This window comes from Cupressus sempervirens, chromosome 9 (assembly GCF_028749045.1).
Source record: "Cupressus sempervirens isolate cs-2001-9-10 chromosome 9, ASM2874904v1, whole genome shotgun sequence".
Lineage (NCBI taxonomy): Eukaryota > Viridiplantae > Streptophyta > Pinopsida > Cupressales > Cupressaceae > Cupressus > Cupressus sempervirens.
In genome coordinates, this window is record NC_143126.1 from 677,373,645 (window position 1) to 677,387,023 (window position 13,379).

Genomic DNA, 13,379 nt, shown 5'->3' on the forward strand with positions numbered 1-13,379 from the left:
GTACTACAAGAAGCCATTCAAAAAACCAAGGGCCGACAATAAAGTACTTGTATCATATACTCAAACGTTTAAAACTTTAATCCATCAGAGTTCAACAATGTCAACGGACATAGATATTTAATCTTTCAGAATTCAAAGAATGTGAGCACATGGGGTCAATGATCCACAAAAAAGGCACCTTGGATTTAACCATGAGAGCTTGGCAGATGCGACTTACAATCACAGTACACAAGTCCCCCATCAGTACCAAGAAATTAGTTGCTAACTTGCTAGACATAAAACTTAAAAGTGACAACTTATAACTAATATTAAACACGAACATAACATGTAACATCCATTTTCAACAATTTCTAGCCACATTACCCCTCATACTGCAAAATAGTGCACAAAGATTCTTTCAACTGCAGCGATTGTCTTTTGATGATTTTCAACAAGAAACCGTAACTGATCTAGAGTATGCAGCTAATCAAACCCTACCACAATACGTAAACAAAAGTCATGACATAGGTATTATTGCTAGCATCCGTGAAATGATGTATTCCCCAGCTTCAAACTGTTAAAACTATTAACAATGCACAATACTTTGTTGTGTCTTACTACATCAAACGACTGATTTCTCATGTCTAGTGCTAACTGCATGATAGCACCAACTGTTTGCACAGTATGCTGGGAGGCTTCCATTACTGCTGTCAATCAGGATCTAAACTGTATGAAAGAGCTTTACCACAGTATATGTTAGCATTAGAAAGTGCTCTTTGTATGAAAACATCAACAGATATAGGTGAAAAAATGGACCCAATCAGAATATTTGTTACTCTTCAAATCTATTCCATATCTCAAGGTCAGAGATTAGAAAATTGAGCTTCTCTAACACAAATCCAAGCTTTTCACTTTATTTATTTGACAAGATTCTTAAGCAAGCAAAGATACAGAAAGTGTTGTCACAGCCATGCCTATGAACCATCAAAACATTTATCCCTTTGTGTTTATACTTTTTGAAGGTCTAAGGTCATTCAAATAATTATTGCATGGAATGCAATTCTTCAGATTAACAGATTTGTACTTTACAGCTAAGTTCGAAGAGTGACCAGCAAAACCATATGAAAAGAAACAGCAGCTTTAGAATACTTTTTTTTATTTTATCTTCGTGTGTTTCCTTGTCTATCTCTGTTCCTAGATAAGTTGTGAAGTTCCATTTTGCATCTTAAGTTCCCATTAGAAAAAAACCATGTCAGTTCATCTAATAGTATTTTCCGCTAAAACTACTGATAGTAAGTTAGTAACTTGATCTTTCTAAATAATCAATGTTTACCATTTAGTAATCTGAAGTTACAATTTCCACTTGAAATCTTCTGTAGCTGTGTACAGTTAAAAGGAAACAAGAAACCTATTGCCTCTTGAAATGCTTAAAAGAGACTATTGTATACAAGAATTTGATGGAAACATATCTAGTTCTTTTAGAATATATAAGAGGGACTTTTCTTTTGTAGTTTGGTAAGAATAGCAGTCCTTCGAAGCCAATGGCACTTGTCTCTATCAATCCCAATAATGCAGAAGCATTCGACTGTGTTAGTCTTTATATAGAAAAAGCCAATAAAATGTTGATTAGTATCACATTTCAGAACAAACTTTCTAATTCTGCTTACTCCAGATTTCTCTTCAAATAAGTTCAATGCTTTAGCGTGTTTTCTGGCAGAAACATAATTCATTGTGATTCTTTCTGGTAATAACATCAATATTCGCTAGTTTAGAATGCAAACCCATGACTTATATTTGATTGTTGCTTTTAAACTTACAAGTCACCATAAGCAATATACAGTTACATTCCTCCCACAATGTTTTTTTTCCTTGTTGTGTCAACTCATGACAGTTGTAAGCTGTGTACTTCTGCCTGACATATAAAAGAAGGGAATTCATGGAACTAGAATAAAACTGGAAAATAGAAAGAGTACAACATATGATTACCTCAATGCTCATTAGAGTTAACTGTTGGCCTGCACCAACACTTGCAGGGTCACGAAAGCCAGTTTGGCTAATAGGAGTCTGCTTTGCTCCTGCTGGAGAAGGAGCTGAAATCTGAGAAACATTTCTCCAGATTTTGGGGCTCTCTTCATGGATTGTTTCCTTTTGTGATTTTCTATCTGGCAACTTTTTACTTGGACTGCTGACAGGAATGTTTCCGACTTCAAATTGGAGCTTCTTCGAAATGTGATGAGTTTCAAGCAGCTCAGAAGATTCAGATAGCCTATCTGCACACTGCATAGGATGTAGTAAAGGCCTTGTGATGCTATCTTGATCTAATAAATTAAGATTTCTGATTTGATTTGATTCTGCAGGAAAAGGTTCATGTGTTCGAAAGTATGCTTCTGCACACTGGGAGGAATTATCTGATCCACTTACGGATATACCAGTCTCATTGAGCTTTGGAGAACCAAGCTTGAAGCCATCATGACAACTTGGAACACCAGCATTATGTTTGCCATTCATTTCTATTTGAGTCACTTTGGCATTTTGCAAAGTGTGGGTGATCTTGTTATCTACTTGAGAATTTGGAAGGCTGCCCACTCTATCATCTTGTTTCTCAGATACACCACTCAAACTTTGACTTTTTGCTTGCAACAACCACTTTAACACAGCATATCTGGATGGTGGTGGCTGTGGAGGAGCTAGAAGATGTAACACGGAGCCATTATTTTCATAATGCATTGGAATACCCATTATAGTATCGGAACCACTGAAAATACCCTCAGGATTTCTATCCATAGGCTTCCTCTCACTCAGGCTCCTCCCTTGATCTGTTTCCATGAAAAATGGATGAAGATATTCGGCTTCTCCAGATTTCACTGCATGGAACGCATTTGTCTTAGTCCTGGTAGTCTGTATCCTTGAGCAATTAAAATAATAGAAAAGCTACATGAACAATTTAAAAATTTGTCCTAACTTATATCTAGCACTAACCACCTCTGTCAGAAAAATGCAAGCAGCAAACAAATCACTTATCTAGCGTTCTGTAGAGAGGAAGATGAGCATTCAAAAGCCACTACCATCAGAGAGTCAGAATTAATATCCATCATAGCTCTTAAATTTGAGATTGATAGACATTAGCGTTTGAATATAGTCATTGTTGAAAATCCACCAAATGCTAACAATGGTGAAGAATGTTCATTATACATATTTTAAAAAGCCCACACTTTGAAGACAGGGAAGTGTCTAATGTAAATGAAATTGACATGGATTGCTCCCCAATTAGCTTGGGAGTTTGTGAATGTTGGGAATAATATCCTTATGGGGATAATGAGACAACTTGATGGAACACTGGATGTAGCTCAACATTGATGGTTGTCCAACAATTTAGGAGATCCGTAATTTGAGAGATTTGGGAATAATACCTTTATAAAGGTCATTTGACAACTCAATGGAGCACTAGGGATTTAGCTCTACATTGATGTTGTCCAATAATTTATGAGATTCATAATTTGGGAGATTTGTTATGGGTTATGAGGTAGCTTGATAAAGTTCTATCTGGTCAAAGAGTTGTTTATGAGATAGGTTTCTAAAGCATTAATGGATTTTGTTTGGTCCTAATGTATTTCATTGTTGATCAATATGTTAGTATTTTTTAAATTTTAGTACAATAAGCCTTATGAGGGAGTATTCGGATGTACTTACTTGCAATGAAGTCACCATATTGACTTATTAGTCTGTTTTAATGCTAGCTATTTTATATATATATATATATATATATTTGGCCAAGAATAACACTTTTTTGGTTGTCAAATACATTTCTTGAACTCTATACAAGGAGATGACTCTCTTTGTGATAGACACTCCACTATTATATGTTATCATAGTGTTGTCATATGTATGCCTCATTTGTGCTCATCTAAGTTGCCAATTCGGGTTTGCATTCAAGTTTGCATTAAAAGAACTGGTTTGTCAGTGCAGCAAAATTTTGAAATGGGGTTTGGATTCATTTGGGTTCGTTAGTACAAAAACATATAAAAATTATATATGTGTGTGTGTAAGTATATGTATATGTTTATGTATATTTGTATATATACATATATATATGTATGTATGTATGTATGTTATTGATTAAGATTAGAATGGGACATGGTATCATAAAAACTGTTAGCCAACTGGATGGGTCCGGCGGTGTTTCTGTAGCCAACGGAATGATGTCCGGCGGTGTTTCTGTATTCTGTAGCCGACGGGGTGCTGTCCGGCGGTGTTTGTATATTCTGTAGCCAACGGGGTGATGTCCGGCGGTGTTTCTGTATTTTGTAGCCGACGTTGTCAGTAAATAGTTTGTAGCGGATGTAATGTTGTGGCCAACGGACTCCTTCGGGAAGGTTCGGCGATAGTATTTATATCCCGTCTGGGATCATTGTAAAGGATCATTGACTTAGTATTGCGAATATTATTCTGCTATTCATGGTCAAAAAAAAAAAAAAACGACGACAGATTCAAGTTGTTCAAAATGAGTGACAGATGATGCCAAAGAGAAGGGGACGCATCCGTGGTTGCCAGAAAGAGTGTAGAATCGGCAGATAATGACAGAAATGGTGTGTTCCGTGCATTTCTGTGTGGGTTGTGAAGTGCTAATTTGGTCTTGGCGGCGAGGGGCGCTGCCCCTCGACCCCGCCGAGGGCATTGCCCCCTGGACCCCCAGTCGTTGTGGATATCAGTCGTGGGAGTCTGACCAATTGAGAAGAGTTGAAATTGCTGCAGGCATGGACTTTCTGTGTACCAGAGGCAGTGGGAGCAGGTGTTGGCTGTGAGGCTGTCTTGGTGGATGCGTAAAGAGCTCGGGAGGAGCTAATCATCCAGTTGGAGGCAGTGCAACGACACTTGGCTCGAGATACCCAGGTGTTGGAAGTAGAGAAAGCAGCACAGGTGGCTATCAAGGTCAGCTTCATCAAGGAGGCAGTGTTGTGTTAGCAGAGGCTAGAGGCACGGGACGAAGGTGACAGTGATGTGTCAGAAGCAGATTTCTCTTGTTGTAGTCACTCTGTTAATGTATTTTGTTTCATAATTTGGCTCAGATATTTTGTCAGTCGTCAGGAGACGACTTTTCTTTTTGGGGGGGATGGTGTTAGCCGACTGGATGGGTCCGGCGGTGTTTCTGTAGCCGACGGGGTGATGTCCGACAGTGTTTCTGTATTCTGTAGCTGACGGGGTGATGTCTGGCGGTATTTTGTATTCTGTAGCCGACGGTCCGGCGGTATTTTGTATTCTGTAGCCAACAGTCCGGCGGTGTTTCTGTATTCTGTAGCCGACGGTCCGGCGGTGTTTCTGTATTCTGTAGTCGACGGTCCGGTGATGTTTCTGTATTTTGTAGCCAACGGTCCGGCGGTGTTTCTGTATTCTGTAGCCGACGTCGTCAGTAAATAGTTTGTAGCGGATAGAATAATTGTGACCGACGGACTCCTTCGGGAAGGTTCGGCGGTAGTATTTATATCCCTTCTAGGATCATTGTAAATCATCATTGACTTACTATTGCGAATATTATTCTGCTATTCATGATCATTGTCTGTATGCGTTGATTTCTTTACCTGTACGGTAAACAAAAACAACATAAACTTGTCATCATAGCATCATATCAACATCAAGGTACTAAAATAATAATATTGAGTTAAAGTATCACTATTTTGACTGTCGTCGGTAAATACTGTGTAGCCGACAAGATGATGTTGTTGGTAAATATTGTGTAGCCGACGAGGCCCTTCGGGAAGGTTCTTCAAAATGGTATATGTACACTGTGGGAAATCATTGTAATCATCATTTGTAAGCTCTATGTAATCTCTTGGCATATGTGAATAATAAAAGGAGTTTTGTTGTTCTTGTTCATTGTTTGTATGCATTGATCTATTTACCCATGTGGTAAACATTTCACGCCGTTGCCTGATGGACCTAGAACAAAGGTAGAGGAATATAGACTAATGCCAAATCAGCTTAACAAGGATAGAAATAAGCTAAAGCGAAAAGATGGAATATGCACCGCACAAGAAAATTTAATTTTGGCACAATAGGCCGAACGCAGACGAAGGTTTCACCAAATTGCCAACGGATTCCGAAGCACTGAAAAAATTGTTGGGGGAGACTCGACAGCGAGTGGAATGGGTGGAAGAAGCAAGGGAGGAATTTTTGAACCTGAATTCGCTGAGGGAAATGAATCTAGATGGAAGGGAATTAACTCGCACGGCTCGGAGTGCCAAGGAAGCACAAGCGTGGAGTGAACTCTTCGTCCGCAATACACTTCCGGAATGGGAAGACCCTCCTTCACCAAAGGACATAGCTGTTGGAAATAAGACAATTGTCGGAGAGAGTGCCAGTGTGGGAGTGCAAAGCGCCATGGGAGTGCAGAGCGCCGGTGTGGGAGTGCAAAACACCGGTGTGGGAGTGCCGAACAGCACCAGTGTGGGAGTGTCGAACAACACCCGTACATACAATCAAGTAATAATGGCTAGACCGAAGGAAAAGTTGCCAAAGTTTGATGGTGATGGAAAAGCGGATCTAATCTGACACTGTAAAACATGCGAAACAATTTGGAAGGCGAATGGCATAACAAATACAAATGAATGGGTCCGACAATTTCCGGCAACCCTAAGGGGGGTAGCAATTGATTGGTTCACCAATACAGATCCCAAAAAATTAACCGATTGGGACAACGTTAAAAAGGAATTTACCACTGAATTTCAATTGCTACAAGATGACAATGAGATCGTAGCAAAGATATACAACACAAAGCAAGGGTAAAACGAAATAGTTTGAGTGTATGCTAGAAAATTAAAAGACTTAATAAACAAGATGGAAAGTAAGCCAGCAAATGGGTTGCAAAAGAGATGGTTCATTGAAGGACTACGCCCAAAGTTGCAGAAGAAAATGAAGATTGTGCCGCCATCGTCATACACTGAAACATATAATCAAGCGATGAACTTGGAAAGTGAGCAGAAAACAAAGAAGAAGAAGAAGAGTAGCTCATCCGAGTCAAACGATGATGCGTCTTCGGAAGAAGAGAGCAGCAATGACAAAAAGGGTAGCAAGAAAGTCCGAGCTCTCTAGAAAGCTATGATCCAAATGATGAAAGAACATGCAAAAAGAGACGAAGGGAAATGACCTCTGGTGCACGGAATGTAAGACAGAAGGACACACGAAAGGATCCTGTCCGAAGACCCAGTTCTGTGAGATCTGTCAAATTAATGGACATTCCTTAAAAGAATGCCCCTTCAACATGAAAACAAGAGGACCTCAACAAGTACTTCTCACACAAGAGGCTTCCGCAGTAGGAGGGAGCGGAAACACCAACGACGAGGGTGCCACGTCGAGAGGGTACAAAAATAATAGGTGAGGTCAAAACAACAACAATGCCAATAATAATAATGGGGGCCGTAGCAGAATTCAGTACGATGCGAATGGCCGCCCGATGGTACAATGCTGAGCATGCAATTTGTGGGGCCACTTTGCCCGAGATTGCACAACGGCAAACGCACCGAAGTTGTTATACCGATGGTGCGGTCCTGGAGATCATGAGGATGCCAAGTGCCTGAAGTCAGGAGTGAATTTGATCACCATCGGGACAGACGAAGAGGAGGTTCTCGCTATCACACGGAAGTAAGCAAAACTATACCCCGACCCAACAGAAGAAAAGAAGAGATTGGAAGAAGCGCGAGCGAAAATTGAGAAGGCAGAGAAATCATAATTGAAGAACACTACCGGTACCTCAACAAGGAACAGGGCTAAGCAAAACATAATAAGGCAGGTGATGCAAATGGAAGTCCCGATCAAATTAAGTGACCTTCTCACAATGCCCCAATTAGGGACGGCCATTCTGAACATGACACCGTTTTCGAAAGCGACAAAGGAAACAGGAAGGGATAGTAGTGGAATGATGGCAACAGACAGAATGCTTCTGGCACTCACAACGGGAAGGCATCCAGCAGTAGTCGAGATGGGCATCTGGGAACTGTTTTGACAAACACAATTGTGGATGGAGGATCAGGCATGAATGTGTTACTAGAGGATGTATGGAAAAAATTAGGACAACCTACACTATGGCCACCAACATTCCAATTGCTCACGGTAGACCAACACGGGATCAAACTGTTGGGAACCTTAAGAGTGCAACCGGTAACTAGTGAAACGCAGCCATTTTTATCGGACTTCGTGGTCATCCCATTGAAAAGAAAAGGATATGACGCTATTCTAGGATGGAATTGGTTAGTGCAAGCAAAAGTAAAACATAATGGAGCGCGGAGGCAGAAGATTCATAATTGACCTATACGCACAAATGGTAGGTGAGGAGGCAGCATCGTCAAACTTAGAAGGTGAAGGCAAAAGTGACAATGAAGGAAAGAAGAGAATGGAACCGGACGAAGACGGAGTATTGAGATTAGAAGGAGGATCAAATGAGGACGACCTAGACTCGGTGAACGGCCTTTTTCACTGGCAAATGGAGGATTATGAGCTCTTTCCGAGCTGTAATATGTTAAGGGTCGACGAAGGTGAGAAAGAAGAGGGAAATGAATGTCCGAAGGAATACAGAGAAGTGGAAGAAGGAAAGGTGGTTATGGCTGAAGCTGAAGGAAAGAACATACAGTACAAACCCAAAAAAAAGAAAGATTCCACTGTACGGAACACAGTGAACGAACCACGCAGAAAGAAAATGTTACGTCAAACCACGGATATAGTAGAAAGGTGCCAACAACAAGGAAATAAACTAGATGAGCGACAACTGCAGGCACAATGGGCAACGAAAGTCACACAAAACATGCAAAAGACTTCTTTTCTAAGAAGTGCAAACCAAGTTGGAGGCAAGAGTTCTTCTCAAGAAAGTTGTACCACAAATATTGGATCCGGATCAAAAGATAAATATGTTGGGATGTCCTCCACAGGGGGGGAGTAGACGTAATTTTAGTAAATTTGGGTGCACATCAGCATCCAATGCCATCTCTTCAAATGGTTCATCCAATTCTCAATTCTCTGAGCAATCGAGCAACAAGAGGAAGGATTCAGGTAGGAGAGTCCCTAATGGCCATGATTCAGTAAGGGCTCAACATAAGGGGAAGGTGATGGTGGCAAGCAATACAGTTACTCCAGTTTCGCAGAGAAGTTCTGCGAACAGGGTGTTCCACGGACATTGAGTGTCTCGCGGACACCTGTGCCCCGCAGTGATATTTCCGCAGACGGTGTTAGATTTCGGCAGGGGTGTTTATGATTTCCGCGGACAGGGTCTTGGATCCCCGCGGATATGTTTTGAACTACTGTGGATGCTATTCTAATATCCATTGGATGTGTTTGAAGTTTCCGCGGCTTATGATTCATACCTTCCACGCGTATGTTTTAAGGTCCTGCGGGTTATGTTCCAACCTTCCATGGCTTATGTTTTAAGGCTCTGCGCGTTCTCTCAGACGACAAGAAGGTTGTAGTTGGTCATGACCTTAGTGGGCTTCCATCAAGCATAATGCAGTCAAATGGATTTGCACAGAAGTGGATGAGCAGAGGAAGGAGCCCAAGTTTTTTATTTTTATTTTTTTAAATGGCGACAACTCAAAGATGTTCAGAATGAATAATGTATGATGTCGAAGGGAAGGGAAAGATATAAACAGGTAGGAAACATAAGTGGTTGCCAGAAAAAGCGTGGGATTGAAAGAAAATCACAAAAATGGTGTGTTCCATGGAGTTTTGTGTGGCTTTGAGAGTGCCAATTTGGTCTTGGCGATGGGGGTGCTGCCCCTCGACCCTGCCCTATATCGCGACAGGGAACGCGCCTAGGGAGCTGCCCCTCAACCCCGCTGGGGGCGATGCCCCCAGACCCCCAGTCGGTTCAATGATCAGTCGTGGGTAGTGTGACCAGTTGATGAGACCTGAAGCTGTTGCAGGCATAGTGTGCCAGAGGTTGAGAGATCAATGGAGCAAGCCTTTCGAGAGGGTTGATACGCTTTGAGGCACTTGGAGTAGGTGTTGGACGTGAAGTTGTCTTGGTGGATGCATAAAGAGCTCGAGAGGAGCTAATCATCCAGTTGAAGACAATACAAAGACACTTGGCTCAGGGTACCCAAGAGTTGGAAGCAGAGAAAGTGGCACGGGTGGCTATCAAGGTCAGCTAAGGAACCAGTATTGTGTTAGCACAAGCTACAGATGCAACGTGGTTTGGAGACCAGTTTGGTGCAAGCATGGGACAAATGTGAGAGTGGTGTGATAGAAACAGATCTATCTTATTGTAGTTAGTCAGTTAATGTATTCTATTTTGTTAATCTATCTTAGATATTTTGTAATTTTTATCCGGAGACAACTTTTTCTTTTGGGGGGGATGATGTTGTCGGTAAATATTGTGTAGCCGACAGGATGATGTCGTTGGTAAATATTGTGTAGCCGACAAGGCCCTTCGGGAAGGTTCTTCAAAATAATATATGTACACCGTGGGAAATCATTGTAATCATCATTAGAAGCATTATGTAATCTCTTTGGCATATGCGAGTAATAAAAGGAGTATTGTTGTTCTTGTTTATTGTCTGTATGCATTAATCTATTTACCCGTACGGTAAACATTGACATTCAACAATTCAAACTTTACACTAAGTCTCAATCATCTAACAAATTATCTTAATCTTCATCTTCTTCTTCTTCATCATCAAATACATTAGTTGATTCACAGACAGTGCCAATGCCAATGGGATCAGCTGCACCAATAACACATTTTCTTTAAAAGTCCTTAAATGGTTATTAGTTTTTCACTATACAAAGAGTTTGTTTGTTTGTAATTAACATCCTACTTAAAACAGTAGCTTGCAACTCCCTTCGCCTATTGAAGATATTGTTTAATGTTTAAAATATTATTTATCAATATAGAGAGCTTGCAATTAATCGGACAGGGGTCATTATCAGCAATTTGTATAAATAATTTCACATGAAGAAATCTTGAGAACTAGTATTTGATGAAATAAATATCTGAACTTCAGCAAATTTTGTTTTATAAAGTTAAAGATCTTATTCAAATTCTGTAATAATTGTTTCCTGCACTAAGTTATAGAATGTTTCTAGGTGGAAATGTTGGTTTGCACTTGATCCGCCTCAGTATGCCCTGGTATGACCCTGGTTTGACCAAGGTTTGGCCCAGACAAACCAGCCTGCCAGGGTTCAAACCCTGTCCAAACCCACAGGCAAATCAGACTTAAATCAACCCAGTTCGAACGGGACTCGTACCAGGGTTCCAGGCAGGCGAACCAGAGTTACTGGGCTTGTTGCTTAGTTTTTATGAGCACAACTTGCATGTGATTTATAAAAACACAAAATTCACGAACTTCAGCCATAGCCAAACAGTAGTTTAAAAGACATAATTCTTACCCTCAAAAATGGATCCAGCTATCACAACAGATACATCAGGAAGATCCTCCAAATTCCCATAGTAGACTCCACCATGCTCTACAGCTGTGAGGTTACCATTTCCAATGTCTAGTTCTATCTGATCCTTGGTTGGTGGCTTCTTATGAAATCCCAAGGGAAACAAATCACCTTCAAAACAACCTTTCTGATTCTCTAAATATAATTCTCTGTCTTCTGGTAAAATAGAATCAATTTCATCCCTCGCAATAAGTTGTAGCTTCTCTCCAGGAACATGTAACGAATTCTCACTTTCACTTTCAAGCCTCTTTTCTTTACAACGTGCTTGACATTCATCAGCAGGCTTCTCCAATGTGCCTACCAAACTTCTCTTCTCAATTAAAGGTTGCTCGAAGCCAGTATCATTGAGAAGATAATCACAGCAGTGCTGTGTTTCCTTGCTTGCAGTAGGTGTAATTTGCTGGTGCCAACCATACTCACTTTTGCAGCTGCTACTATGTGGATTGCATTGAGAAACCTGATTAATTTCATTTGATGTATCTACCACCTGTTTCCTTAGAGTGGATTTTCTCTGACACGAGTCTTCACTATCACTAGCATATTGCAAACAAGTCTGCAGTTCTGGGCATGCAGCTTTTGCTTTTTCTTCAATCTCATTGCATTGTACAACTGAGTCCTTTGGCATGAAAAGACCTGATCCAATGCTGTACTCTTCTCTTAGCAAATTGTTAGGATCCCAGGGCTCAATGCCATTGCAACTATACTTAATGTCAGATTTATCCTGAAATATCTCCCTCAGACACTCTGTCTGACCATGGCAATTGTCAGCCTCGGCCTGCTTCTGTTTATTATTCAACAAATCTTCAACTGGAACCTCTGTCCCTGATTTCGGAAAGAATGCTTCTTCATTACAAATATCTCTTCCAAATTCATTATGTTTTTCCCCACAAGTTTCCACAGTATGTTCAATTGCCTTCAGCTTCACCAATGGCAGTGGCCCACATCGAAAAATGTTGTCATCCACCACCTTATTACCGTATTTACCAGAGCATTCTTTTAAGTCAAAAGACTGTATAAAGCCACGGTCCTTTGGAACCATGGATAAATGGCACTGTTGAGGAGTATCACCACTCAATTTTTCATGTATGTCTCCAGTTATTTGACATTCCTTCGCCAAAATGTTCATACTGTGTTTACATTTAGCACCATACTGAGTTTCCCTATCCTTAGTCAGCATCTCCAAATCATTACAATGCTCCAGTTCCAATGTTTCAGTCTTGCTTTTTCGCTTTTTTCTCATTAGGTCCCTCAAGGACAACTCCTTTGCCTCATATGCATTTCCCATATTTACTGAACATTTCTCCTCCCTCAAGTTAGTCACAGAAACATCAAGATTTTGCACAAAACCAGTTTTACTTGTTGAACTATTAGCACCATTATATTCCTCTAATGCTGATTTAGAGATGAAAGGCACACTTTCACTAGTGAATGTGTCTTTGAAAGATCCTTTGCTCGACAAAGGCAATGAACCCCACACTGCTTGATTCGCAACTGAATCATCCGCAGATGATGATGTAGTAGATACACCCCATGAAATATTATCAGAAGTCTTTGAAATAGGCTTTCTCTTCTTTTTATTCCTCTTATCCAACAAAGAAGCAGTTTTGGAATTTTCAACCATATCATCCCACCCACCATCCACTTGTGGAATTATGTTTTGAGGTGGAAAGACGTTATCGAAATGTTCAGGAACACCTACTCCACTTACATGACCTAGATGATTGCTTTTGTCCTTAGTGTAATCTTCAACATCTATAATTGAACTAAGAATCTCTTCACACTCTTTCTGTGATGCATCCTCAAAATTTGTATAAGCCATCTCCAGAACCCTCTCTATCGAATCAGAATGCAATAACTGACTTAAAACTATTTCTTCATCTTCTCTGTCTCCGGTATTAGCTTGAGACGATGCTAACCATCTTAGTAGCTCAATTGCTTCCTTATCTACATCCTGCAAACAAGAATCTTACCATTCT

The 13,379-nt window shown here is 40.5% G+C and overlaps 1 protein-coding gene across 2 annotated transcripts in view; it reads right to left on the reverse strand.

Annotated features, from left to right (window-relative positions):
• REV3 (recovery protein 3) overlaps window positions 1-13,379 on the reverse strand; it is a 182,596-nt gene that overhangs the window by 126,896 nt on the left and 42,321 nt on the right. For both annotated transcript variants that reach the window (XM_089801635.1, XM_089801634.1), the window contains 2 exons: window positions 11,347-13,354; window positions 1,966-2,843 (listed from right to left, as the gene is read on the reverse strand). In XM_089801635.1, the coding sequence (XP_089657761.1) occupies window positions 1,966-2,843; window positions 11,347-13,354 (2,886 nt within the window). The remainder of the gene's footprint in view (window positions 1-1,965; window positions 2,844-11,346; window positions 13,355-13,379) is intronic.